Source organism: Magallana gigas, chromosome 1 (assembly GCF_963853765.1).
Source record: "Magallana gigas chromosome 1, xbMagGiga1.1, whole genome shotgun sequence".
NCBI lineage: Eukaryota > Metazoa > Mollusca > Bivalvia > Ostreida > Ostreidae > Magallana > Magallana gigas.
This window is the reverse complement of record NC_088853.1, coordinates 29,611,309-29,637,839: the sequence shown is the minus strand read 5'-3', so window position 1 is coordinate 29,637,839 and position 26,531 is coordinate 29,611,309. Positions and strand designations below refer to the sequence as shown.

General features: G+C 31.6%; 1 protein-coding gene and 1 long non-coding RNA gene across 2 annotated transcripts; both read left to right on the top strand.

Annotated features, from left to right (window-relative positions):
- Positions 1–1,640: 1,640 nt before the first annotated feature.
- On the top strand, positions 1,641–24,242 carry LOC136269915 (uncharacterized). The gene is made up of 27 exons (XM_066065786.1): positions 1,641–1,767; positions 4,108–4,169; positions 5,201–5,269; positions 5,691–5,765; positions 6,016–6,123; positions 6,261–6,342; positions 6,586–6,712; positions 8,327–8,408; positions 8,823–9,005; positions 11,434–11,557; positions 11,770–11,886; positions 12,085–12,212; positions 12,450–12,574; positions 14,201–14,343; positions 15,007–15,123; positions 15,674–15,768; positions 16,607–16,736; positions 16,916–17,091; positions 17,928–18,009; positions 18,477–18,599; positions 19,527–19,643; positions 19,744–19,977; positions 20,415–20,516; positions 20,928–21,056; positions 21,651–21,773; positions 21,940–22,173; positions 23,834–24,242. The coding sequence occupies exons 1-27, from the start codon at positions 1,683–1,685 to the stop codon at positions 24,079–24,081; spliced, it is 3,420 nt and encodes a 1,139-aa protein (XP_065921858.1). The 5' UTR covers positions 1,641–1,682; the 3' UTR covers positions 24,082–24,242.
- Positions 24,243–24,249: 7 nt separating this feature from the next.
- On the top strand, positions 24,250–26,158 carry LOC136269918 (uncharacterized). Its single transcript, XR_010707540.1, has 2 exons — positions 24,250–24,894; positions 25,010–26,158. It is a non-coding gene; the product is annotated as an uncharacterized lncRNA (long non-coding RNA).
- The last annotated feature ends 373 nt before the right edge of the window (positions 26,159–26,531 follow it).

The window sequence follows — 26,531 nt, the reverse complement described above, 5'->3', positions numbered from 1 at the left end:
TTACTAATCTCAATCGATTTACAAAAATCGGGGTAAATCGGGGTAAATCTCAAGCACAAATCACATCAGTACTCATATTTTCTAAAAATTGATCTTTCAGCTGCGCTAAGCTGTTTTTATATGCATAAAAATTTCTGTATTCAGTTGTTTCAACTAGTTTATAAATAATTTTTAACTTTAAACAAATGTTTAAAACTGCCGTTTATTTGATGCTGGTTATTAATATATAATAAATTCTGTACATCTACCATTAACGACAGCATCTGTGTTTAGTAAACATGCAGTTTTAATATTTATTTGATATTGCTCACTTTTAAACCTTTCAGATACATTCCCTGAAAACTATAGACAGGAATGAATATCATGATGTCAAAGTTAACTATGACGTAATATCGTAAAAAGTACAGACAAGTGACTTTCTACACATATTTATAAAATCGATCGGGAAGCCATAAAGCTGAACACCGCTCGTAAATAGGCACTGTCCGCCATATTTCTTTTTCATTACTGCTGTCCCTACAATCTTTATATACGACACAGACCTCTAAACAGTTCAAAGTACTTTGCTGTAGAGGTCTCACCTGTATGGACGTTTATATTGCCTCGCCGTGTTACTCGGTCGCGATAAAATTATCAAATTTTACACACTTTTTTTCAATCCTGAAGAATACTAATATCAAATAGATAGGCAAATGCGTTATTTACCTACATAATATAAACTTTAATAAGAAATAAATGCATACAATCCAAAGATCACGAAAGGAATACAACATGTCGGCCACGAGTTTCAAGTCTGCAATTGGGTGTAACAAAATCGAAGGGTTTTTATACCAAGTACCTGTGTGCCGATGCCTATTTACGACCGTTGTTCATATTTGACATACCCGCGAAATCCTTACACAAAAATATCAAAAAATAAATTCACCCACTCCTCCTTTGCACCTGATCATAAGTCTATCTGTTTAGAAGTCCGCATTGCTCTGCTTTAAATATGCATTTCGTTTTATGGATTTTAGAGATGGTTGACTGTTTATATCATCAGTTTTATATATGTCAAACTGTTTATGACAGATGTCGCATTATATTTACATTTGTTCTTTTTGGTATAACAGTAATTTTAATTTTAAATTTGATTGCGTCGAAAAAGAAATAAGATCCTTTATAAGGCTTTAATTAAGACGCAGCAAGTTGATGTTATTCACATTCCCATCCTTTAATTTGTTAACAAAAATTAATCAAATTTCTAATCAAAATTAGAAACTTGATTAGGCAAATTTTAATGCATATACATCTGTTTATATAATAAAGCACCCATAAAAGGCGTGGTGCATTTGGTGACATTACTTTTGGATAAACCCTGTAATAATGTTTTGCAGATTAACATCTATTTCGTTACAGGTACGTGCAACATTAATTTAAATGCATTCGTTTGAAAAAAAAAAAGAACATAGGTGTAACTTTCCTCTGACAATTTTTCCACATCGTTAAATGACTAAAGCAGCAACAAAAAATAAACAAAGGAAAAAAAATGGAGATTTTAGACACCTAATTATGTTTACTTTGATATTAAAACGAAATCTACATGTAGCCCGATTATATCTGTCCTTGAACTTCTCCGGTTCAGTCAATTTGTTAATAGTATAAATTAAACTTAATCGCGGGTATCAATACTAGTCGGCAAGATGTGGAGAGTAATCTTGCTCACGACGATTCCGCTGCTTTTACTTGGGCTAATTAATCCGTCTTCAGAAAATGCTTATTTAAGCGGTGAGTTTAAAGCATTCAGATATCATTTAAGTAAAGTAATTGGCTTTAAAGTAAGAAAATATTCCATTTTCATTTATTTTCTTATTCATGTAGAAAAGATCTAATTTTATTAAGTATTTTCCTTCTAAAACATCAGATATCCTAACAATTTGTTGTAATTTAAAATGTGCTGAAGGACATATTTTCTTTTTCTATTTACTATTTGGTATTTAACATATTTTGATTTAACAGATTTTTATATAGTTTTGTTGGAAAATGACAGTAGAAACAAGAAAAATATATACTCTATAACATCACATATTGAATAAATGAAGAAAAAGCTGTCTTAGAAATAAAAAGTATAAGAGAAATAAAGGCAGTTCTTTTTTTTTTCATTTTTTTTGTTTTTTTTTTTGTTTAAAGTAGATTCAGTGTTCTGTGTCATACTTTATTGTAAAACTTTGAATTCTTTAAAATTTGTGAAAGATAGTTTTATTTATTTTATGAGAATACAATCACATGGATGTACTTAGAAATAATCTTAAGTTCAAGATATTTTTGCAGCTTAATTTTATCCTAAATTTTCATTTTTTTAAAACATTTCATCTATGCTAAGGGGAAATAACTCTTTTTCTGACTTTTCTTTCAGTTCTGAATGCTACAATTTTTCTAATCCCAACAACCAATATTAAAATGTGTTTGTAGTTTTAGTTTTTTAACACAGTTGACAAAACATTAAAAAAGATAAACACGTTTCTGCCTACAAAGATTTTACTTTTAACCAAAAAGTACGGTTTTCTTATTCTAAAATATGCTCTAGTTCATGTTTATCTGACGTCTTAAAAAGTGTGATGACATATATATTTTTTCTAACAGTTGATCAAATTTAAATCTATTAAGTTGAAATCAGTTCTTTTTTTTTCAACTTTCATCAGAGAATTTAACGAGTATGGAATTGCCTTAAAAGAGATATCTGATAAATTTAAATAAAATTTTCAAAGCAGTCCAATCAGTGTAAAATATTAGCAATAATTTTTTTGTTTTCTCGGGGAAGTTAACAATAGAACAACCAATTTGAGTTATTAAATTAAGGAAGAGCGTCAATCTACGAAAAAAAAAACCCAGAATACCTGCATGGATATCTAAACTGGTCTTTATCGATGTAATTTTTTATCCACACAATAATATCCTTTACTAATGTAACTCTTGATGCAACAGAGTTTTGTTTTTTTAACCAACAAGGTGAAAATATCCAAAAATTAACGACAATTGCAACGTTGTTTGCGTTTACTTATATTTTCTATTGCTTGTAATTACATATGCGTGTAAGGTGCATGTATATCGGGAAAATGATAACCCTACCTTTACAATTTGTGCAATACTGAAAGAGAGTTTACAATTGTTTTCAGATGTGTAACGTTGATGCTAATTTGTAACCACAAATAAAGGAAAATGTGACATTCACCATAAATTTGCAAATTTAACGCAAAAATAGTCATCTATTTGTGTGGCGAAATAGGTTTAATTGGTTGAGAAAGTGCTTTGGTAATATAATCATGTAGATTTTTTTTAAAGTTATGAATATTTATTGTAGATTTTGGATAGAAGAAAGATATTACGCCAATCAAGCATTTTATTTAGTTTTTTTGATATATTGGATGCCGTAGATAACGTGTTTCAAATTCATTATATTAAAAATATAACAAAAAACTATTTAGTGTATGTATATTAAAATCTACATTTTGAACGATTTGAGACTATTTTGTTTTGCTTACAATGGGATTATTTTTGTGTTTACACATTTTTCTTTCTATCCCTTTTGTTTTTAAAAAATCGCTTAGTCAATTCAAATTATTTTATGTCGGGAGGGGATTGTTTTCAATGTATTTTATTATGAATAAGCTTAATTTTTTTAATGTTTTTTAAACCTTGTAGTATTATCATTTTTGAGACCGTTGAAATGAAAAAAATATTGTTTTAGCAGATTTTGGAAAGCAGTCGGCCTAATTTGTTTGTCACCTTGAACACGTTATAAATGCACGCAGATGCGGTTATGTAATCATACTGCAATTGGGCATTCTTAATATCTTTTCATTTAAATTATTTGGGCTTTTCAAAAAATACATTTCAAACAATGCAAACCAGAGAAATGTCATAAGAAATGTTTTGTTATTTTTTTTTTACCAAAGAGACACTTTACATATATTTTACACAAGCAAATGGTTTGATAAATAGTCGCAATGTCTACAGAAAAATTACATAACTTTTTACCGATCGAAGCAAAAATTTAATGTTTCACGAATAGGATAACAAATAAAAAACATATTATCAAGCTAAAAAAATCGTGTATATATTTTATAGGTGAAAGAAGAGAACTATTCAAAGAAATAGAGCGAGAATTGGAAAGATACGACTTTTTCAAGGTAAAATGTTTTACACATTAAACGAGAACACGACAATTTGTCACGGTTTATTTGCATATACATGTTACATTAGGTAGTAAAAACCTATTTTGGATATCAAAATAGATGAATATACATACTATTAAAATGCACTTGCTTTTTAAAATGTTAACATACTTCAAATTAACTCATACTTTCGATTGAAATTATGTATGAATAATAACAAATTTGAATTTAAACTGTCTCAAGATACCTATATCCTAGCTCCAACTTCTAGCCTGTAAGTTCATAAAAAAAGGATTGGGGGAAAAGAATGATCATTATTTTGTTCATATTTTTTTCGTTCATTGTAAACCAACTTTTATTCACAACAATATTAATCTGCGCTTCAGTGGACACCAACTGGTTCGCGATGACAAATTTTAGCGAGTAAGCCTTATAAGACATGTACTGTTATAACAACCATACGACAAGGGCTGCTTTGCGGTGAGTAATTTTCGCGACGAAAATATTCAATTACGGCATTAGAATTTCCTTTGTTTTTAAACTCGGAATATTTCTGCTGTACTCTGACTCACGGTATTCGATTCAAGTTCTTTTATCTATGATTTATTTACAATCAAGGAAATTTGCATCGCCTTTAAAAAACCGGTATATTCAAATGCATATACCTATTTACTGACTACTGTGGACTCATTAGATTTTAGTGTTGGCTTAATTTTCGTAGTATTCGTTGAAACCTCTCACCCACGAATTAACATCCCAAACGAATTGATAGATTAGGGTTATAAAGTCATATATCCTTTTCTAGGAATAAGATAAAACACGAAATTACGTTCCCACTAAACCTATAAAACTTCAGCAATCTACGAATATTTGCTCTACAGAATTAGAACGATAGTATTTATTGTCTGCATTTGACAACATTCATTGCTGTCTCATGGTAAAATAAACATGTTATCGTCCTAATTTCTAGCAATAATCTATTCTGAATGTCTTCTTATGTTTTATCATAACTGATCAATTTTGCTATTTTATTGCATTCTTTACAGAGGGAGAATAACGAAGATAAGAAAAAAGAAGATGACAATGACGAGAATGCAAGTGTTATAGATGATGAGGTATGTAGTTGAATATTATGTTGTGATATAGTATACAACAGCAGCTGTGTTACTATCCATAAAGTTTACAACTGTCTTTTGAATAATTCTTTACTAATTTTTAGTTTGATAAGAAAGAAGTTACAGTAAAACACCCTTAAAACGAAGTGTTAGGGAGGGATGATTGTTCCTTAATAATGCTTAATATAATCATAGCAAGGATTGATGCTTTTGCTGTGCAAAACCATGCTTTTAAAAGGAGAATCATCTTTTCTTTTTCAATAAGATAAACTTACCATATCATATTAGATACATGTACATACATTTAATTCATTACTACATGTACCAGTTATTCAACATTTTGTCACTGAACTCCAAATTGTCATTATTTCAAAATGATTATACACTCAAAAATAAAATCCTTCATTTTTCTTAATTTAAGGATGTCGATCCCGATGATCCAGATATGCAACTTTTACTGAGCATGGGAGTTGTTGAGAACGGGGTTCTAAAACATGTAAGCTTCAATCTGATATCTTCAACATAAATGCAATGTGAAGCAGTTTATAGGAATGCAACTGTTTATATATAAAATTCTATAGATTGTTTTTACCAATTAATATATTTCTGAATATATTCGTTTGATTTTTAAAAAAACAATCGTTTTAGGAATAACTGATTACAGCTTTTGCAATGCCTTCAACGAGTGTTATAATATTTAATTGATAACAACAATCTATAATTGTCTATAATCTATAATTATCCAGCCTGAAGGACTTCACCCTGAGGAATCAAAAAGGGTCAAAGCAGAGGGTTTATATAGAACAATCGAAACAGAGGAAGAAAAAGATAAAGAAGGGGAGCCGGGAAAAGAGGTTCATATGTTTGATTTGTTATTACCTACATTTTTTGTATTATCTTGTCTATGCTATTGCTAAAATGATATAGCAGTTACAATAATTCTGTAGGAAGAGAATGTCTTTTTTTGAATTGATCTGAAAAATTGTTTTAGAAACGCAAGAAAAGAAACTTTGGGCCAAATTGGCCAAACTGGCCCAAGGGGATAGTTCCATTTGTAATAGATTCCAGTCTAGGTGAGTACAAAATTCTTGCGGTGACTGAAACCATGAATATTTCTCACAAATCTAACAATTTTAAAAATGAAGAACACTAATACATTGTAGTCATGATGTGTTAGGTAAAAATAATTCTTGTTATATACATGCAAATTGTATATACTGGGCATAAATTTTCAATGCAAATTAAAAGAAAAGTGAGTTAAAACTAACGGATTTTCAACACAACGAAATTGTATTTTATTGTTTAAAACTGTTTAGTTGCCAATAGAAAGTATTTTCTACAAGCGGTCGAGCTTTTTCATAACTTGACCTGCATCCGGTGGAAGCCGAGATCACCGGAAGTGGAAGCTGAAGTTGGACACAAAGGATACACTCTCGTCAGAAAGTATGGGAGTATCAAGTTTCATTAGAAATCATTACTTTTTAAACCCAATGATGTTCAAAACGAAATAAAGAATTATATATGGTATGGTTAAAGGGCTGCCCCCAATTTTAACCAATTTTTAGAAAATATCGTAAGAGAATAAAATCTTCATTAATCATTGTACAGAGGATGCTTATCTTTGTAATCTTGATTTAAATCATCATTGCCCTTCTGCTGTTTATCTTTGACGTCACCTTAACCAATTTCTGCAATTTTGCAAACAAATAAAAATTATTGTCATTTTTTTCCTTATATTCTGTATTCGGAAACATAGAGTGCATGTCTGCTAAGTACGATTTTAACATATGTTTTTTCTTCATATAATAATAAAAATCATTATAAAAAATGATACTTGAGTAAGCCTGCTCTCGATGTTTCCCAGACGAAAAACCAATTTACCAAAATAAGACATAGTTCATGACGTTATTTCAATATCATTACGTCACTGTGGTGATAACCTTTTACACATTTATTTTTGATTAAGAAATAAACAGCAATTTAAAAAGTTCACCAGAATATGAAGTTGGTTTGTCATGTGATCAAATCTTGTGAAGCCTCAAAACATTGCTGTTTATTGCCATTGCTCATATTTACGTTTGAAAAAGACAAATCGTCCAGAAATGTTGAAATAACCGAGATTTCATGACCAATGTGACGTCATGAAAAGTTTATACAGAATTAAACGTTTTCGCTATTCTTAAAGGGGCATGGTCACGATTTTGGTCAAATTTTATTTTTCTGTTTTTATTATTTACAATGCTTTATGAATGCATTTCTAATGATCAAATGAAATTTGGGTGCCCGTCGATGAGTTTTAAGCAAGATACAGGGCCCACAATTCTTCGTCATGTAAACAAGGCTCGTTCCCTGTTTTTGTTTACATAGGTTCAACATACCAGTAAAAAATCTTTTTCAAGATGATTTGTATATATTCTTATTCATTTATGCATAAATAAAAAGTTCCTAACGATTGCCACATTTATTTAAGGTCTAAAACTGTAATTTTCACTTCAACATTCAAAATGTAAACAGAAGCTTTGTTTACATGGCGAGGAATTATAAGCTCTGTAACTCGCTTATATCTCAACAAATGACACTCAAATTTCGGTTGCCTATTAAAAATGCCTTACTGAAGCATTATAAACATTAAAATCGAAAAAATAATTTTTGACCAAAATCATGACCATGCCCCTTTAAGGTTCATATAAGGAAACATACTTGCAAATGTAAATATTAAGATTTAAACTTACTTCCACACTTTTTTTAAAAAAATTCTTTATAATACTTTATTTTGGGGGCAAAAAATTTTTACCGACACATTTTTGTTAACATATTTTACATGTATTTAATTGATGTATTCTAAATTTTGATTTTGAAAATGAACATTGAAAGTGTAGATGCTTTGGAAAATTACTTGTCTACATAATATCTTCCAAATACGTTTGTCAATAACCAAATTAGATTTAACAAATGTCATTTTAAAACTAGGGATCTCATAGTTTAACTATTTCACTATTTAAACAGTATTTTAAGACTTTAATATTAAATTATTGAAATCACTTTTTCCTATCATAGTCGAACAAGCTGTAGTTCTGGTGTTGGATTCTCTGGTGACGGTGAGCATATAATCAACTTGATGGAGCCAGGCTGTGGATCGGTAATCATTAAGAATAAAACAAACTCTTTGTTATAATATCGAATTATAAAATAAACTACAAGCCATATCAAGTACGTGTAACTTCGTTTTCTCTCCAGAGATTTCAAACATCTAATAATTTTTTTTTTTTAATTCTTGGCTCTTTTAACTGATTTCTTTGTCCAACGATAAATGATACGAATCTGTATCTTAAATATTACTTAATTTTCTATTGATGTAATATGTTTTATGAAGTTTCTTTTTCCTAATTCAAAATGCATCTTTCACGTATTGAATGTATTTTAACTGAAGACAAAACTATTTTAGTGTCTATTCATTAAATGTTGTGTAAATATTGAAAATACTACTATTTAACAAAAAAAGAGCAATTACATGTATAATCATAAATAAGAAGTACATACATTTATTCATTAGGTGGGTGTGGCAGTTCATGAAATGTTACATCGAATAGGGCAGAGGCATGAACATACTCGAAGTGATCGCGATCGGTATGTACAAATTAGATGGGACAGGATCGATCAAAAGAATCAGTACAACTATCATCGACGACTTACGTACAACAGAAACCCCTATGATATCGGGAGTATAATGCAATATGTAAGTATTTTACTGCAAGACTATTTTTTGTGCTTCATAGTAACATTAAGGTAATTATAACCTTAATTAGTTAATAGTTGCAATAATCTAATGTTAGCTCTTTTAGTGATCAGTTTTCAAAAACAACATATTAATTGGGAAACATTTTCCTTTATTGTTTGCTATGAGGCACTTCTTGAATCGCAAACAATTACTGACACCAATCAGATTTAGTAATACATTGACAAAAAATGCATAGGTTCTGAGAATTCTTTTTCCATGATTTAAAAAATGGTCAGAGACTTATTTATTTTAAAACTGTAAAATACAAGGAACAAATAAATGATGAAGGCATTAATAATGAATTTCTAGAACGATGCTCTGAAATCGTATACTAGGTCTTCATTTTCATTAAAACTTAACATAAAATTATTCATGTTGAGTCGGACTTTGCTAAAAGCAAAGTCCTGCTTATAGGCATGCAAATCACCAGTGTTTCTATAAACACCACAACTGTAACAATAAAAGAAACACCTGACTAAAACTATTCATGTTGAGTCGGACTTTGCTAAAAGCAAAGTCCTGGCTGTAGGCATGCAAATCTCCAGTGTCCCTATAAATAGCACAGTTGTAGCAGTAAACAAAACACCTAACTAAATTAGACGCTTCCGATATCCTTTATAGTCACACAGAGAGACATACATTTGCTACTTACTGTCCAATGACTTTCTAACCAATTACCAGGGTTCAGCTGGCCATGGGTTTTCTGGAGTGTGGGTTTTAGTTTCCCTGCAATTGACCTCTTTTTATGCTACGGCTATAAAGAATTATCACACTCAAGCCAAGCTGATTTTGCCTTCTGGCGTATTTATTGCTATATTTTTATCGAGAGGTCACACCTCGTACTTGTAAAAGCATGCACTTGAATTGATTCAAAGATATATGACTTGTGAAACAGAACACTTTTACCGGAAAGGGACACTGATGGTAGCCTACCGACAAATCTAGATGATAAACGCAATGACTCCAATTTTTCTATTGTTAACTTTCCTTACTTATGTAGCAGTATACCTTCATCACCTGCATATGGAGTTTGTCTATCAGTATTTTCGGTGAGCAAGGGTACAGTCAGTTCAAGCATATCTTTTACAACATACACCATAGCATAGCATAGCATAGCATAGCATTGAAATCTCATAGCATAGCATTGGAATCTCATAGCATAGCATTGGAATCTCATACCATACAACCTCATAGAATCGCATTCGTCATATCATACCATAGCATATCATAGCATAGCATACAACATTATTTTAATTCGGTTTAAATGTTTTTATTCGAAAAAATAAATGTTCATATGATATATTTGTGGTGAACTTTGGCTTCTTATTATTTCACTTCGAAATGGGTGGAACTCTTCTGTGTATGGAGGCGTTTTTGTTCAAATCTCATAGCATACCATAGCATAGCATAGCATACCATATCATTAAGCCCTTCATTTCAATTTCTCATAGCATAGCATACAAATCTCATAGCATACCATGCAAATCTCATAGCATATCATTAAAATCGCATACCATAGCATAGCATTAAATTGTAAAAGATATGCATGAAATGACTGTATGCTCTACGTAGGAACAGTTTCTAAGACAAGGCATGCTACATGTGTACTGACAAGTTGACAAAACAGGACTATCAACAGTCTCGATTGGAGTTAACGTTTTCGTATGCTTTATGTTCGAGGAAACGACCTTGTCAGGAAATAAAATCTTCCACTTGGTTGCATGCTGACATACTTTTTTCAGCTTTATTGTTAGACTATAGGTAATTATCTAATTGTCTACGGATTTTCACGTTTTTCCCGATTACGACAAAGAGCACACGGCAGTTGTGACCGGTCAACAGAGGATGCCCATTCCTTCATGCCACCTGATCTCTTATATGCGTGTTGCTCTGTCCCTGTTTTGCATTTCTCTAAACTTTGATTTCAAACATTGTTTTTTATTACCATATGTCATTTAGAATAAATGTCCCTTTTTCTGTTACATAAAACTGACTTATATGGGACATGATCCTACCTCTATGTTTGTGGAGGTCCGTGTTTGTTCTGCTCCTGTTTTATATTTTTCTGTGGATTTTTTATTTTGAACAGTTTGTTTACACTACATGTCATTTAGAAAGAAATGTTTCCTCCTGAAACTTAAAACCGACGTATCCACAAAATTTGCATCCATAAAATTAAGTATCAAAAACCTTTAATCAATTAAAATTGACCCCTTCAGATTTAAATGATTCCCAACAATTATTTAAGAAAACAGTTCGTCGAACAAAATGTAGTATTGTTCTGCTGCATCATTTGTTATCATGCATTCGTTTACTTACTATAGGTTGTACTATATATCATTCCCTGTTGTTAATTGCAATAATACAAGCAGAATATATCAAACAGGGATATGGAGCGGGTCATGCCGTTGAACTGAGGGATAAAAATCTGCTTTTTCTGGTTTTTCCAAGCAACCAGCTGCTGTCCTTCTACGATATCAAAGACGTTTTGGATCAATACGATTGCACAGGTACATATAACAGCCATCGTAAAGCGTGAGAGAAAAGTATTCAAACATAGAACTATATGAATATAAAATTGTTATCATTTATACCTGTTAAATATCTATGATTTTGTATCAAATACATCAAGAAATAATGCAAATAAATATTATTACATACATATATTTTATATTAATTTTTTTGTTCAATGAGCTAGAACGACAATTTTCATTTTTTTAAGCTCACTGTAAAACTCCACAGAGATGTCAAAACGAAGGTTATGTCAATGCAGAATGCAAATGTACATGCCCGATGGGATTTACTGGGACAACTTGTGAAACAATCATCACAGACCCTGGTTTGTAGTTTTTTGTCAGCTGTGCTTTTGTTATCATTTTTGTCTATTCGTCAAAGGCAGTGTTAAACAATGTAACATGCCATTCTAATTCCAGTACATGTAGTAACCTTTTAGGTTTGAAAACTATTGGTCAGGTAAGTTAGATACATCGTTGAACAGTCAGTTGGACATTCTTGTTTTTTTTTTACTTTTTCCAAGATTGTGGTGGATTTGTACAACTGCAAGAAACTGATCCTTCCCTAGAACGAGATAAAAATATCACTGTTACGTCTCCAAATTACCCGGGCCCAGTTGGTCAGGACAAAATTTGTAGATGGGCCATAAAGGTTACAATTTTTATCAAAAAATAAATGTTGAATATTTTGTTTCATATGACTGCTGTGTTTCTACGTTTTGAGTAAGATTATTAATTTGTTTCCCCTATAGTCTGCAGAATATAATCATTATCGATATCATAAAATTGTTTTTATCTACAATCACGGAAAAATAGACCTCTTGAATAGTCACTGTGATTTGTTATATTATACTTTTTATCATTATGTACTTTGATGTTCAAACCATAGGCACCTGCTGGCTACATTATCAAGATGACGATAGATGACCTCCACATGGCCTATAACCCGGATACACTCCGTTGTTACCACTGGCTGGAGATTCAATACAACCTGCCTGGCCAGCCAGGAGTGAGGTATAGTTTTGCTTAGCCACAGGTCTGTAGCTCCCGTTCTGAAAAAAATATGAACGACCTGGGAGCTCTAGTGCCATTTATTGAAACAAATTATACTTATTTCGCACAAAAAACGTACGCTAGTTTTGGACTAATTAACATTATCTTTACGCAAATTCAATGAAAACAATTGATACCATTGAATTAATCATGCATTGTACTACTGATATCGTCTCTGTACTTCGTGAAGACACTACACACTTCGGAAAATTAAGTATGTTAATTATATTGATTCGGGAATCGTCATTTTAACATGTTAACAAACTGCACCACTTAACTTTACGGGCCAGATGATGGTGTTTAAAAGAATACCAGATGCAAGTAAAGAGAGGATATTGGTAGTAAAATCCATTTTACGCAATAAATACACAATTTTTTATCAAAGGCGGCAATTTAGCTCCAAGGTCGTCAATCCGAATTTCTTTCAGACCGAGAGCTGCAGACCTGCAGCTAAGTCTGCTTATTATAACTTTGTTTTATATTCTTGTCATTTGACAATAATTATTAAGATTATCCTGGTATTTAAATAAGGCTTAGTATTCTGCTAGATTTATGTTAAAATATAATGTAAAGACTAACCAAATGAGTAAGATGTTATTAAACGGTATTGTCATAATGGTCGATGTCTAGTACATATATAAAAAAGAAAATGGGGGGGCCTGGTCAATTGTAATGTCAAAGTGCATATACAGGGAAATATCCTTCCCTTTTTTTCGCCCCATTGGCCCTCGTCGTCGGAGAGCAAATTTGAGACTCGGCGAATATCAATATCTCAAGTTATCATTCTTTAAACACAACGGTGTCTGGGCGAATTTGAGACGTGGCAAAACTGTTTGCAAGTGTAGAAGGGTGAACATTACACTGTTGGAAATAACCCTGTATACAGTGATTGAATTGATTTCCTTTATTTTCTACATTTTTCAGCTACAATGAATATATCTTTACATTAAAAAACTGTTTTTTGTTTCATTTTGAAACATTACCAAAGTAATAGATATAACTGAATTCATACTTTAAGAAGCAGATCAAAAGCAAGTATAAAGTATAAAGTAAAGACTATATGTTTCTTGATATTCATTTTGACTTTTAAACTTGATTTACAAAAATATCTATACCTAAAGTAAATCTAGCAATGGCATGTTTGTGCTGTTTTTGAGAATTACACTTAAACAACTGTTTTTGTTTCATTTTGAAACATTACCAAAGTAATAGATATAACTGTATTCATACTTTAGGAAGCAGATCAAAAGCAAGTATAGTATAAAGTAAGGACTATATGTTTCTTGATATTCATTTTGACTTTTAAACTTGATTTACAAAAATATCTATACCTAAAGTAAATCTAGCAATGGCATGTTTGTGCTGTTTTTGAGAATTACACTTAAACAGATCAACATTTTTTAAATATATGTTTACCACCATTTGGTATATACAATTTTAAGTCAAATCTGATACATGTAAAAATATTTTTTTTACCATCGATTTTCTTTAATACAGATAGCTTACAAGAAAAGAAACATTCATTGTATTAAATCAAAAGGTAAAAAAAGTAAGGGCAGCCTTTACCACATCTTGTTTCTGTTGTAGACGATGTGGTGACATTGTGGGTGAAAAATTCTTTACATCAGTGGACTCCCCAACATTGATGATTGTAACCATGGATACAAAATTCGCCGGGCACAAAGCCTCGCATAAAGGTTTCAAGCTTCATTTTGAGAAGGAAAGAGAAGGTATTCATTGTAGCAACGCACTTTGAAAAAAAATACGTAATTTGATTTTTTTTTAAAGTGCGTTAAATGTAGCATAAAATTAACGGACTGAAGAAAAAAATCAAAGTCTGCTATAAAGGTAAATCAGTATATTTTTCATTATCGAGATACTTAACGCACTTTGAAAAAAATATGTATAAATCACGCATTATGGAACTAAATTTCTAATTTGTAGCTAGTATGATCATTTGTTTACACTAGTGAATCTCATTTAACAATTTACATCCGTTAAATATAGCCTATTGAACGAAACAATTTAAAAATAATCATTTATGTTGTATAAAAGTATTATTTTTTTCTACTAAACACTAAACTTTTTTTTCCAAAGTGCGTTAATATCGACGATATCATTGCACTTTGAAAAAAGAAAAAAACATAAAAAGTTCATTGACTTAGTCTAAAATCAATGCACCTGCAGACGAATTCTTATTAATTCACGTATATATATAAACACCTTTTAAAATAAATGGATTAAAAAAACAGCGTCAGAGAAAACATATGTATTTTAAACACAAAAGTTAACTTTCATTAACTTTTAGATCAATAATGTTTCATTTAGTTAAAATTAAAACATGCTGTGAATTACGCAAGCATTTTTTTTACTTGAATATTTTCTTTGATTAGTCTGCAGAGGCAACCCTTGTGTGTACGGTGTGTGTGTTCCAACTGAAACTAAGGCTTGTCAGTATAAATGTGTCTGTCAGTCCGGTTACACAGGAGAGAAGTGTGGTCAAGTTATTGGTGAGTCGATCTGATATTTTATTTTTTCATGAAATTTGATGTGATGCAATTTAGGTAAATCAGACACTTTATATTAATTAGATAAATATACTATCCTGTTAATGAATTGAATTATTCCTCGTTTTTCTTCAATATAAAAGTAAGAATTATATATTAACATCACTAGCTGTTTGCAGGAAGAGTAATCTTTTAGAAATCTTATTTCATAGGTTTATAACTGTTAACAAAATCTTGTGTTTTTTTTTATTAAGAATTTTGATAGCTTACTTTCTGTTTAGATTCCGAAAATTACCGATGATTAAAACATATAGATGTAAATGTTATCCTCCTCTATTGTATGTATTGGGTTTTTATTATTTAGACCCCCCCCCCCAAAAAAAAAAAAATTGAAAATTTTTGTATTAAATTGCATTACGGGTTGATTACCGAAATTTTATTGTTATATACATTTCTCAGCTTATGGATTTAAGATAAGATCTTTTTATTTGGTAAAAATAAATATGTTGTCATGGCTTTGTTTACAATTTTCAAATACCTTTATTTATTCTAGAAAATGCAAAACTGAAATGTACATTTGAAAGATTCGAGAAATGTTTCTTCGACAATGTACAGCACGGAGATGATTTTGAATGGGGGCAAGGCTTTGTAAGTAGCAGTTAAAAGTAATAATAATAATAATAATTTTACGCATTGATTTTAAATTCCTGATCAAAATTCAACGTGAGTTTTACATACAACTTTACACCTAAAATTTTGGAAATATTGAATAGTCATTACACATTATAATACATTACAAATTAGAATGTAAGTAGCATATGCATCTTTATGTTCAGTTCTAAAAATATATCATATTTGGAAGGGACTTGCTGAAATATAGAAAAATAAATATGTTGTACAAAAGATTTGGTTATCTTGTTACAAAGGAGACTGTTCTGATCAATGGCTTATGTGACATGCATCGTTAAATTTTATTATGCTGCTTTATTGATCTTTTTACATCGGTTTTTGGCTGACTGTTAATTACATACACTATAAAACGTGTACAAAATAACATTTAAAACACAACCGCTTAAAGGAGAATCCATGATATTGTAAAACATACCAATATTTTCTAGAAGACGATTTGAAAATTCTTTAATACAATTTGTGTACTTCAATATATGTATATTTATTTTGACATACGTATATTCATATATTAGTTATGTTTCTATAGAGTTCTGTACCTAGATTCTTAAGTATCGTTTCATGTTCAAAATGGCTATGTAAAATGTCCCTTTCACTGAATAACATAATTTAACTGAAGATTTTGAAAAATATTTGATTTTCCTTTCTAATGTTTTTGATGGGTTCATTTCTTCAAGTAACAGTATTAAATGATTCTTTCTTTCTTGTGAATAACATCCTTTGCATAGAACTTTTTGAAATACATTAGCTGCACATGCATCAGCTATTTAAATTTAATGGTACCTTTTTAATTCAAAAGAGACACACCATATCTGAAGGAACGGGTCCAGAGGACGCTTTCAGGGGAGAGCGCTTCTTGTATGCTGAAATGTCGCTACCCAGAGTTCCTGGCAACAAAGCCATTCTACAGACAAATGTTCCATTACCAGGTGCATAAACTAGTGTCAGTAATCAAGTATGACACAATTGAAAATATGATGAAAGATTGTTTTTTGTCCAGCCTATACAGAAGTTTTATTAATTTTTTTTTAATTTAAAAGAAATAGATATATTTTTTGTAAATATATGATATCCGTCACTAGCATTAAACTTTCTTTATCGGTTTTAGCAAAAGCAGGTTGCCTTTCTTTTGCATACAATATGTTTGGTCGTTCTGTGAAGACACTGACTTTGTTTACCGAAGGAACAAGCTCTGTCAAAAATGTTTTGTGGTCAAAGGAAGGTAATCAGGGTTCTGATTGGTTGACAGCGACAGTAGATGTCTCAGGGACCGAAGGAATGAAGGTAATTATATTAAAGGTGTAATTAGTAATAAAAATGTACTAATTACCATATTTATACAGTACGGGTAAGTCTTAGGAACTTGTCAAATGATCAAAACCTAATCAATACCGTTATGGGAAAAATGTCACGAATTAACGGATGTTTGTAAAAGATACTGTGAAATAATTTAATTTCGTGGCGGCCAATTTATATGGATTCTTGGATCTTTGCTTTAACGTGGGGATGTAATTTTTGTGGATGCGTAAGGTTTTACATAGATGTTGAACAAGTATTCCTTTTAAAGGAATGATCGGCATGTAATATCTTTGATCAGCTTTGTAAATGTAGCGCGAAAGCATTGCTGACCATGCAATAAACATGATAAAAATTAGATATATCGCACCATTTATTGATTTCCGAAATAGAAAGGCATGAATAGACTTTACTTTTAGTACGCGAATTGTACTTTCAATTTATATTTATTTAATTTTAATTTATATTCTTACACATGTAAAGAAAAACGTGATTTGATTCATCATGTATGTAACTGTGTAAATGTTTACCTTCACGGCAAATGCATCAGAATAATGTTTTAGTAATCTACATGTAGTTAAAGACTAACATGAAGCTATTATTGTAAAGTAAATAAAGTAGTGCAAGGCAAAATGCGTGCGCAAACAGTAACTACTTTAGGATTAGTTATCGCCCAAGTTGCAAAGTCCTGGGTAAAGGCCACCCACATATACCACAAAGACTGAGCAAACAACGAATTCTGATAACTCCACAGTACTAATCATGATAAAATAAACTTTTAACATGGTTTGATAACATCATATTTTTAATTGATATCATTACAGCTGTCCTTTGAGGCCATAACAGGAGAATCATGGGACAGTGACGTTGCTTTAGATGAGATCACATGGGAAATTGGTTCATGTAGTGAGCAAGCATTTACTTTTAAAATATAGTTTAATGTTTTACTATTAAATATATTAATGAAGCCATTGATTTCCCCAAACATGTTTGATATTTACTTGTTTGCTGGAATGAGGTCAATTACAACGAAAAGTATTTAATTAAATTACCATTAAATGCTATTTAGCAAATCACACAAAACTTTTAATTGCAGCATAATTTGTTAATAATTACACTCGATTACTATCAAAAATTACCATTACCCCATCCATGTTTGCTTATATTGGGGAAACAAACAAATTTAATTCATAAGAGTCGAAACGGGATTTTACATTATATTCAAGTTTTTGAACATTTTCGTAAAGAAATAGAATGATATTAAAAATTTACACAAAACATGTTTAGTCATTTTGTTCTGCCTTCCTTTTTCACTTAACGAAGTCTACTGTACTTATACATTTTACATGCAACAAAGTAATATTTATTCTCAGGGGCCGACATATTCAGTGATTGCGTGGTAGCTGGAAAAGAATATACAGGGACACGAAACTACACTATGAAGGGTGTGACATGCCAGGCCTGGTCCTCTAATACACCGCATCAGGTGTATTCAGGTACGACATGTTTTAGATTATTATTCATACATTACGAACAAACCCACAATTAGTGCAAATAAGTTACATGTAGTTTGTTTGTTTGTTGGGGTTTTTTTTGTTGGTTTTTGGGGGGTTTTTTTGGTGGTTTTTTTTGGGGGGGGGGGGGTCAGCTTTTTTGTTTTTAATATGAATTTATTTAACACAGCTGCTAGATATATCTAGAACGGTCAACAATTCTTCAACACTTATTGAACGAAATATGACTATATTTACGAGATCTTTCATTTGATATCAAGGAAAAGGGGCGGATCTGGATTGACCTATTCCCAATCAGATTGAGAGAATTTTTTCTATTAAAGAATTGTATTTTAATGCTTGGTTAGTGATTATTTTCATAAACTCACAGAAAACTCAATTAATAATAAAATTAGGTATCTTTAAAAGTCATAATCTTTGATGGGTACAATACGATTTTTCGGTTCATTGTTTTATTGAAAAGTTTTCTTAAATATCATGTTCTAGTATGACGTCAGGGACCACGTTATACCGTTTTTGAGCACAATGTGTACAGTCTTTTAAATTGTATTTGTTTCTGATAACGTTATCTTACAACACACTCTTTGCTTAAATTTATAAGTCGCATTATTCTTTTAAAAACGGTATGTTTAAAAGTTCATCTGACCACCAACCCCTTTGGTAACGTGTTTTGAAGCTGTTTATTTCTTATATTTACCTTTAAGAAATTCAAATCGTTCAAAAGTATTTACATACGCTTTTTATTGCTAACAATGATGTTACCGCCAAAATAATCAGACAGTTAGGTAATCATTGTGACGTTTGAATTGAAATAAACCTTTTAATATTTTCTAAAAAAAATCATTTTTGGAAAGCTGTTTGCAAGTGCTTAATATTGCAGTTTATTTCTCTGACTTGTATGTCATTCAGCGTACTCCTATCTGGCATCGGAGTCGAACTACTGCCGTATAGCTGACGAGCCAAGCCCTTGGTGTTACACAATGGATAATGGCACTCGTTGGGACTGGTGTAGTGTACCGTATTGCTGTGAGTCTTATTCAATCCAAATGACACTTTTATTTTTATACATAGAGTACGTCTATTCATAAAACACATAATTGTTTATCAACATATGCTTATTTGCCAGTTGCGACAGAGTGTACCTATACCCTCACCGGCAAGGAGTACACAGGGACTGTTAGCCACACAAAGACCGGTATTCCCTGTCAGAGGTGGGACTCCAAAACACCCCACGCCCACGACTTAAATCACCTGTTTAAAGACGAAAACTACTGCAGGAACCCTGACGGGAGTGCAGGACCGTGGTGTTTCACCATGGACCCTGATATACGTTGGGAGCTTTGTGATGTACCAAAATGTGGTAAGAAGTTCATAACATAATTAATAACCTACCCTTAGTGTCATCTAGAGGCACGGTGTTGTTTAGTAAAAACATTGGACTATCTTCCTTCTATTGGATTTCGTTTCTTTTTAATATTTATAAAATGTCAAAAGTAGTGTTTGACACATCTTGTAAAAGATTGCTGTCCCTTAGTTCTGGTAAAAAGTATATAACGAAAAAACACGAGTTTGAAGATGGTTATATTTGCAGTAATTCAAAATATGGCTTAATTCTTCTATGTATTTTTATTTTGTTACAGAATTAGAGAGACGTTGACTTCACCATATCAAATATTTCTTTCTTTTTAAATTTCGTCTTCTCTGAGGCGGGACCTGGTGAATCAGACACGCAAAAGACAACGTTAACTTTAATGATCCTAAAAAAGTGATTAATGAATTTTGTAATTTTGTTAACAGAGAAGATTAGTCGAGAATGCGTAATAACAGGAAGGGGACTGGACTACTTTGGAAAGAAGAATGTTTCTAAGAACGGAAAAACATGTCTCTCTTGGAAAAGCAGTATGTGTGAAAATAATGATTAAAGACAAATTTATTGTTTGCCCATCAAATATTTCATCATTCATAGCTAATGTGTTTTGTAAAATCCATTTAGTTTTCTTTGTAAACATTCTCTTACAGTGTAAACCAGCAGATGTTGTAATAAGTTATTATTCCAAACTTTCAATAAATGCGTGGCCACAACATTACACTTATGAAATTTTCAACCAATTTAATTGTGTACCAAAAGAAAGAAATTTATTTTCATGCTCGTTTTAGTGGGATCAACAAAACATAAACGAGTTTTGTTCATGAACGAGTGTCTTAACATTTACGCATAATAGCATTACACTAAGCATTTAAATAGATTACCTAGGCGGGTGCAATATTTCATTACAAAAAATATTGTTAAATCTGTTTGTATACTACTAGCGTATCAGCCAGTATCGATGGAGGAAGATGCTAACTACTGCAGAAATCCGGACTACTCGTCCAAACCATGGTGTTACGTTCAAGGAGATACCGGACCTGTAAAAGAATACTGTGAAATTCCATCGTGTGGTCAGTGGATATTATATAATATTATATATAAATAGTGCCTGTTTGGGAGGGTACATGTAACTTTTGAAATTGACACAGTGAAAACCATTGTCAATCTCCGCTTCGCGTCGGTTGACAATGGTTTTCGAGGGGTGTCAATTTCAAAAGTTACCCTCCCAAACAGGCACTATTAATTTTATTATACTGAATGTCTTAATTTTAAAGAAAATTTAACTGCTTTTATATAGAAATGAAGTACATTTTAAAGCAAACCGTACGCGCATAGTTTACGCACATGTAATAATTTGTTGTGTTACCCGTTGCCAAGTGTGTTGCTAACACTGAGGGTAATAGAATGGATTACCAACTGCGGGTGATCCAATCAGATTACTATATTTAACATGAAAGTATAATAAAATAAATGAGCGACGCATGGACATAAAATGTTTAATTTGTGAATTCGATATATCATTTTTATTTATTGTCCTATTTCTTACGTAGGAAAGTTGATAATGTTTATGTCTGTAAAGACTAAAGGCTTGTTTTCAATATTTTTTATATAAAGGGCTAACTAATTTTCAAAGGGCTAAGTTGGTTTCTTTTTTTCCAAAACAGCTGATTCTCCATGTTTTCCAAGTCCTTGCAAAAACAGAGGACAATGTAAGGTGGAGGGAACCTCGTTCTCCTGCTCTTGTTTACAAGGATTCTCGGGCGACAAATGTGAGATACAAATAACTGGTTAGTGAAATATACGTGATTGTGGTTGCACGGTCTTATCGAAGTTAAAATTTCTTTTTTTAATGCACTTTCCTATGAATCATATTTGAAATAATTACAAAATATCTTACAAAGTTATAGAGTCGTTATTGTACACACATCTATTTCAAAGTGTTTTACCTAATAGGTCTTGTTGAGGAGGAATGCAAAAGATCGAGAATAGGTTATGATTATACAGGAAAGGTTCACGTCACACAATCCGGAATAACCTGTCAGGCATGGAGTTCTCAGACTCCGCATTCACACTCCCATACCAGTCTCCCTGAGAACTATTGCAGGAACCCGGATCTTGAACCTGCTCCTTGGTGCTACACTACAGATCCGAACAAGCGCTGGGAACTCTGCAACATCTCAGACTGTGGTAATTTCTTGTTGGTCTTGTATCTAGAAATCTGCAACATATCTTATGTGTTAAAAATAAGTTATACTACATGATATTCCTGGCCATATCTGTAATATATAAATTTTCTTAAATGTTATCAGTACGTCAGAAGTGATCTAGGCGTTATAATAAAACCATGATATGTAAACCTTGTTGGCCTACATGACAAAGAAATCAAACTAAATTTAATGTTATATATTAACAACGCTTACTCCGCTAATCACATATTAACCTCACAAAATGAGAACATTCTTCGTCCATTTGAAATTGCAAAAACTATTTGAAAATATAAATTGCTTACTTTTTCCCTGTATATACATTTGTGCGTTGTAGGGTTAAATCTTAACCTTATGATTGTTTTAAAACATTAATCACTGAAGTTCAATAAACATTTCAAAATACTTACTGATGTCGATTCCAGTGCAGTGAAGGAGATAAACTCACAAAAATAATTTAACCTACTAGTTAAACCTATGAGATCTTAACTCTATAAAAACTGCTTTAAGAATTTAGATGGCTCACTAAACCTTGAAATATTTTCTCAAATCAGCAGAAAATTACTTAATAATGATAAATATAATATAACACAAATAGGCAAAAAAAAATCGGCAATATTCGATGAAAAATTACATTTTCGAAAACTTAATTTAATAAATATGAGCAAATGCTCTAGAGGAATTCGAACTCAAGATCTGCAGTTCAGAAGCCCAATACTATAACCATTGAGCTACGACGCTTCACCAGCCATTTGAACGATATAGACAGTTTAACTAAAGATTTAAATCACCATTTTGTGACGAAATGTCTTAATAAGTACAAGCCTAAATGTAGTGAAGTACCTTAAACTATAAAATGAAAAAAAAATCATTTCAAAACAGTCTTTACAACTAGAAAAGATGTTGAATAGATGTTATTTCCTTGAAAGCATATCATGTAATATTAAAATGCCTATTTATGGAAACATACGTCACAGTGAACAACCACATATTATATATATACGAGTTTATTTGAACAAATAAAACATAATTACAATTGTTGCCTAGCTCCCCACTGTCATTCATTCCCCTCGCACATACCTCTGATATTGCTTAATCAATAAACAAGCAGAGAACGTCATCAGCGATACGTCATCACTTGCTGTGCATATGACGCATCGCTGACAAATTTACACATGAGGTTGTTCACGTGACTCCTATGTAGCTGCACTTTTAAAATACCGATATCGATCAATATTACTTGGCAAAATCCAAAATATAATACTATATATTATATTCCATAATAGTCGAGGCTAAAATGTGTACATGTATGTGGATCTGGACAATGGAAGTCGGGAGCTTGGTGTAGTATAAGGTGTCCATTAGATTGTCCTTAAGAGGTCTTTGGAAATCACCAAAAGAAATTCTTAAGAGGCTTTTTTCCCTTATTTTCAGAATTTGACATTAATAGGAAGTGAATATTTATTAATTTTGAAATTTAACTTGCAGTAAATTAAAAGTACACTTGTTGAAATTTCCAGAAAATTGGTGCATCTAAAACGATACGTAACGATTTTAGCATGTCAAAAATATTCTCAAGTTGTGAAGTATTTGGTTATCATCTTTTCGTTTACTTTATATTAACTCTATTTTCCTACTCACAGTAACACCTCCACTGCAATGCCTTCCAACCAATGATCCTCAAGGCAAGAAATACTTTGGATCTATGACCGTGACAATAAAAGGCGACCCGTGTCAGCGCTGGGATTCCCAAACACCGCATACACACCGGTTTGGTGGGCTGGCTGATCAAGATAACTATTGTAGGAATCCAGACGGCGAAAAGGTCCCTTGGTGTTACACAACTAATCCAAAAAACAAATATGATTACTGCGCAATTCCACATTGTTGATCATGACTGCAAGCACATGCTTCGCCAGATATAGACCAGTACTTAAAGATTGATGTTTATCTCTAAAATACTGTTTATATTAACTCAAGTTATCGCTTCTGCATGCGCGGATCCAGAAATTTTTTCCAGGGGGGGGGGTCCGAAGGATAATTGTGTTTGCCAGGGGGGGGGGGGGGGTCGGAGGCATATTTTCGCGATAATTTTTCTATGTAAATTTAATAAATTTTCATTTTCCAGGGGGGGTCGGGACCCCCCCGACCCCCCCCCCCCCCCCCTCTAGATCCGCGCATGCTTCTGTATTTTGAAGCTTCTATGTTAATAAGCGAAGCTTGCTCAATAATTATAAATATTTCTTATGTATATTATATTTCAGATAATTTCTTTGATTGTTCCACAACAACTATATAAACATTAGATAAGTTTCGAGATTAAAAATTGACAAACACCAACAAATATCAGATAATAGTTTTGGTGAAAAAAGATAGAAACTACACGTAACTAACAGTAAATGGCTAAATGCTGTCGAGTAAAACGCATATTTGTCATTGGAGTTTTATATAGATAAATACCCATACGATATAATTATTTTGAATATAAGTAATACCATGATAAAGTTTAAGATTATTTCTTTATAACCATTTTAACAAATAGTAATTCGGCATTAGTTCCCGTTTTTGAGTCAACTTCACAACAAGATTATGAAATATGGTGGTAGTTTAAAATATGAATAAATACCCTGCAGAAGGGACAACTAACTTTGTGATACTGTAAATACAGAGACCGGAAAACAAGTATTCTATTATTACTTATCAGGTTTGTTACTGACTCACTACGGAAATATATTGGGTTGATCAATCTCATAGATGGTGAGGCGAAGCCGAGCCGTCTATGATATTGATCAACCCAATGTATTTTCGTAGTGAGTCAGTAACTAACCTAATAAGTGTTTTGTTTTCCCGAGGACTATCAAGCGACATATTTATTCACAAATAGCGATGATCTATGCAAAGCCATGTAAAAGATGCCTAACATCTCGTCCAATTTAACTCATTTAAAAACTCTTTAAAATTTTCAATCTCACCTTTCAAATATTTTTTTAAAAATTTTAGCGTCACCCATGTTTACTTACAATGTTTTGTTGCTATTCAATTTTAAATGCTTTCTCCCTTTCCTTTCCAAAGATTTGAGCAAATTTCGACGCTGCCATTTTGTTCTGCTCCAGACAAAACAATGTGACGTCAATATTCTAAGGGCAACTACTCTAATTTTTAAGAATTTTAAAGGGCAACTACTCAAAATACTTTACGAACTTATGGCATGCAATTTATGTATTAAATACTATGAAATGTCGAAATAAGTAAGCGAAGCGTCGGCCAATGACGGCCATATTGTTATTATATTATTTCTCACCGAACAAATGTAGAGATATATGAGGCAGTCACGTGCAATGTTTAAACCAATGAAAGTGTGACATTTCAGTCCAAGGGAAAACAATGTTTTATATAAGTCCTTGTTGTGAGTGTTACAATATAGTAGGATTATCGTACACTTGTATAATAAAAAGAATATTGCAACTTAATGACTTCTAGATGTGATATATCTTTGTAATTTTCAGACAATAATGATCACAACAACATTATAAAGCATCTGAAGGAGTTGAAAATAATAAGACACTCAACAAAATTAGTTTTTCTTTAAAATTTAACACAATGGTTTCTGTACCATGTTTGAAAAGAAAAAAAGTGAAGAGTCGTGAATATAGAATTTTCTATTCATATTTGACCACTCAATGTAAGATGAAAGTACACTAAAATAAAATTGTGTCACATAATGTGAAAACTTGTGAATATGTTGTTAATTTTAAGTTACAATACGTAGTTTCTTGATGCACACGTCCATTAAATTTATTTCATTTGATGACTGGTTTATTTTATTTTTTAATTCGCCATAGAAAGTAGAGTGTGGGTTAAAAGAACATGGGAAGGTGTATCAAAAACGTCAAAATATTATGCATTTATGCGTTGTTTGATATGTTACGCACCTGACAAAAATAATAAACGTTATATTATAGAATACATTTTATTTTTTTTTCAGTTTGTCTTTTAAAGTTGTTATTGTAATGCGTATGTGTAAAATGTTAAACAAACATTGAACCATGTGATAGTAGCATGACTTTTCATATCTGTTTACGGATATCTTTGAAAACTTCGCAAAATATAGCGTTTTTTGGACAGTACATGACAAAAAAGAGGTATGTCAACGTTTGACAACAAATTACTTACAGTAGTATTTACTCCTAATCGGTTTGGCAGAAAAAACACTGACAAATCTCCCATTTGGATTTGTTTCAAGCAATTATGATGACATTTATAAATGAATAACCATCGGCATGTTTTATTCTTTAAAAAGAATTCAACGGGTATTTTGAAGAAATATCGTTTTTAGTTACT

Excerpts from the sequence above, each read along its gene's own strand:
- LOC136269915 (XM_066065786.1), top strand. The coding sequence starts at position 1,683 with ATGTGGAGAGTAATCTTGCTCACGACGATTCCGCTGCTTTTACTTGGG. Across the intron at positions 12,213-12,449 it reads TTTGTAGATGGGCCATAAAG|GCACCTGCTGGCTACATTAT; the intron begins GTTACAATTTTT and ends TTCAAACCATAG. Across the intron at positions 16,737-16,915 it reads GACAAATGTTCCATTACCAG|CAAAAGCAGGTTGCCTTTCT; the intron begins GTGCATAAACTA and ends TATCGGTTTTAG.